Raw genomic sequence first — 1,989 nt, forward strand, 5'->3', positions numbered from 1 at the left:
GTCGACATGGAATCTAGAAACCCCCAAACGTGTAGCCTAGTAAGGTCTGATTAACCCCACGTTTAGTCAGCTTGAGATGGAGACCCCAAAGCTTGTCCTTGTTCCCGGGACTGAACAAGAGACCCTCAGAGATTTAATGGAGCCAAAGGTAAGACATCCTTTATCCCAGTAGCTTCTGCCATGGCATCAGAGACCCTTTCCCAAGAAGGCCGGCCCTGGGCAGGGACCATCCTTTCGGTGTCCAGTCAGCAGCCCTTCCCTGGGCCCCAGCCTCTGGCTGGGCTTCCTTTCCCTGCCTGTAGAGTTGGATGGCTCCCATTTCCTTGTAGCCATGGTGATGGCAATCTTAATCATCTTTCCCTGCCCCTGGAGCCCCCAAACTCGCGCGGTGGCCCTCCCAGGAGTCCAGTGACTGACGGAGCTGCCAGTCTGGGGGGTGTCTGCGAGGAGGCCTCGTTTTAGCGCTAAACTCCTTTCCTCGATTGCCGCAAAGTGATTTTTCTGACCACTTCATAGTTCTGGGCTTGTTCAAGCCTGAACTTCAGAACTCTCCCCTCCTCCTCCTCAATCCTTCCTCCAGCTCCCGAATTTCATTATCTGAGGCCAAATGGAGCCTCCACAAGGGGGGGCGGGGAGCTGTGGGTTTGGGTTCGACTTCCGATCCTGCAAAGCCAATGACCCTCCCCGGGGGCCCCTCACCTGCGGATGAACTCGTGGCCCGACATGATGTTGCCCAGCTGGTCCGAGCCGCCCAGCTGCACGCGGCAGCCGTAGCGCTGGTGCAGGTGGTAGAAGTCGTAGGCCTGCAGCACCGGGTACAAGAACTCGGCCAGGCTCATGCCCTCCGGGCTCCCGAGGCGGGCCTGCACGCTGTGGCGGCTCAGCAGGGGGCCCATGCGGAAAGAGCCGCCCACGGCGCCCAGGAAGTCCACGAGCGCCAGGTGCGAGTACCACGCCGCGTTGTCCAGGACCGTGAAGGTGCCCCACGGCCGCCCGTCGTGGAACAGCCGCTGATGCTGCGCGGCCAGCAGCTCCAGAGACGCGCGAAGGGTCTTCGCGTTGTCGCGCACGCGCTCCGCGCTCAGCGCCGCGCGCTCCTTGCTGCGACCGCTCGGGTCTCCGAGGCGCGCTGTGGCCCCGCCCACAACGGCGATCACGTGGTGCCCGGCGCGTTGGAAGTGCAGCAGCCCCAGCACCGGCAGGAGGTGGCCCACGTGCAGGGAGGCGGCCGTGGGGTCGAAGCCGCAGTACACGGTCTGGGCGCCGCCGGCCAGGACCTCTGGCAGCTCCGGGGCGACGCCCTTCGCCGGGAAAACGTCCGCGAACAGACCCCGCGCCCTCTGCGCCAACAGCACGTCCTGCGCCCCGAAATGACCCTTACACCGCCGCCCCGAGAGTCGGGGCCCGGGCAAGCGACCCAGACCGAATGGCCGGCGGAGAATCTGCAACATGGGCGCCGCCATCTTGCCCAGAGGGGCGGAGAGCCTCGCGAGGCATTGTGGGATCGCAGGGCCAGGCTCCTCCCCGCCAAGGCCCTGGTTCTTGGGAAGCTGCGGAGCGGCTGGCTGGGATGGCAGCCACGCCCCCCGGCTCTTTAAAACTGGAGGAGGCAGTAGGGCCCCGGGTCCCCCCTCTAGACCCGGGAAAACCGAATTAACCGGCTCTGACTGATCGGGTCAGCATGGGTGAGAGGCTTTGGCGATTAGGAAACCGGGGAGCCGGAGTTCTGCCGGAATGGCGGGTGACGGCACCGCCCGGTCCTAAATCCGCCCCAGGCTTTAGGGGGCGCCGCGGGAAGAGGGCCGGGCTGGGCTCTGGGAGATTGACTCTCCGTGCGGCCCCCGGAGCCTCGGTCATCGTCCTCCTTCCCTTGTCCTGGCAGACGGGACAGGCCCGATAGGCCCTGCCCCAAAGGAGCTTCTAGTCCTGGGGTGGCCCCATCTCCGGGGAGCGAGGGCAGATGGCCCGCGTTGTCTGAGGGGGATGGAG

General features: G+C 65.0%; 1 protein-coding gene across 1 annotated transcript; it reads right to left on the reverse strand.

Moving 5' to 3' along the window:
- Nucleotides 1-699: 699 nt before the first annotated feature.
- Nucleotides 700-1,463, reverse strand: LOC123256338 (tyrosine--tRNA ligase, mitochondrial-like; the record flags this gene model as incomplete). Its single annotated transcript, XM_044684979.1, has 1 exon — nucleotides 700-1,463. A coding segment is annotated over exon 1 (764 nt), but the record flags the coding sequence as incomplete, so codon positions are not given.
- Between the last annotated feature and the right edge of the window lie 526 nt (nucleotides 1,464-1,989).

Source organism: Gracilinanus agilis, unplaced genomic scaffold, assembly GCF_016433145.1.
Source record: "Gracilinanus agilis isolate LMUSP501 unplaced genomic scaffold, AgileGrace unplaced_scaffold57874, whole genome shotgun sequence".
NCBI classification, from domain to species: domain Eukaryota; kingdom Metazoa; phylum Chordata; class Mammalia; order Didelphimorphia; family Didelphidae; genus Gracilinanus; species Gracilinanus agilis.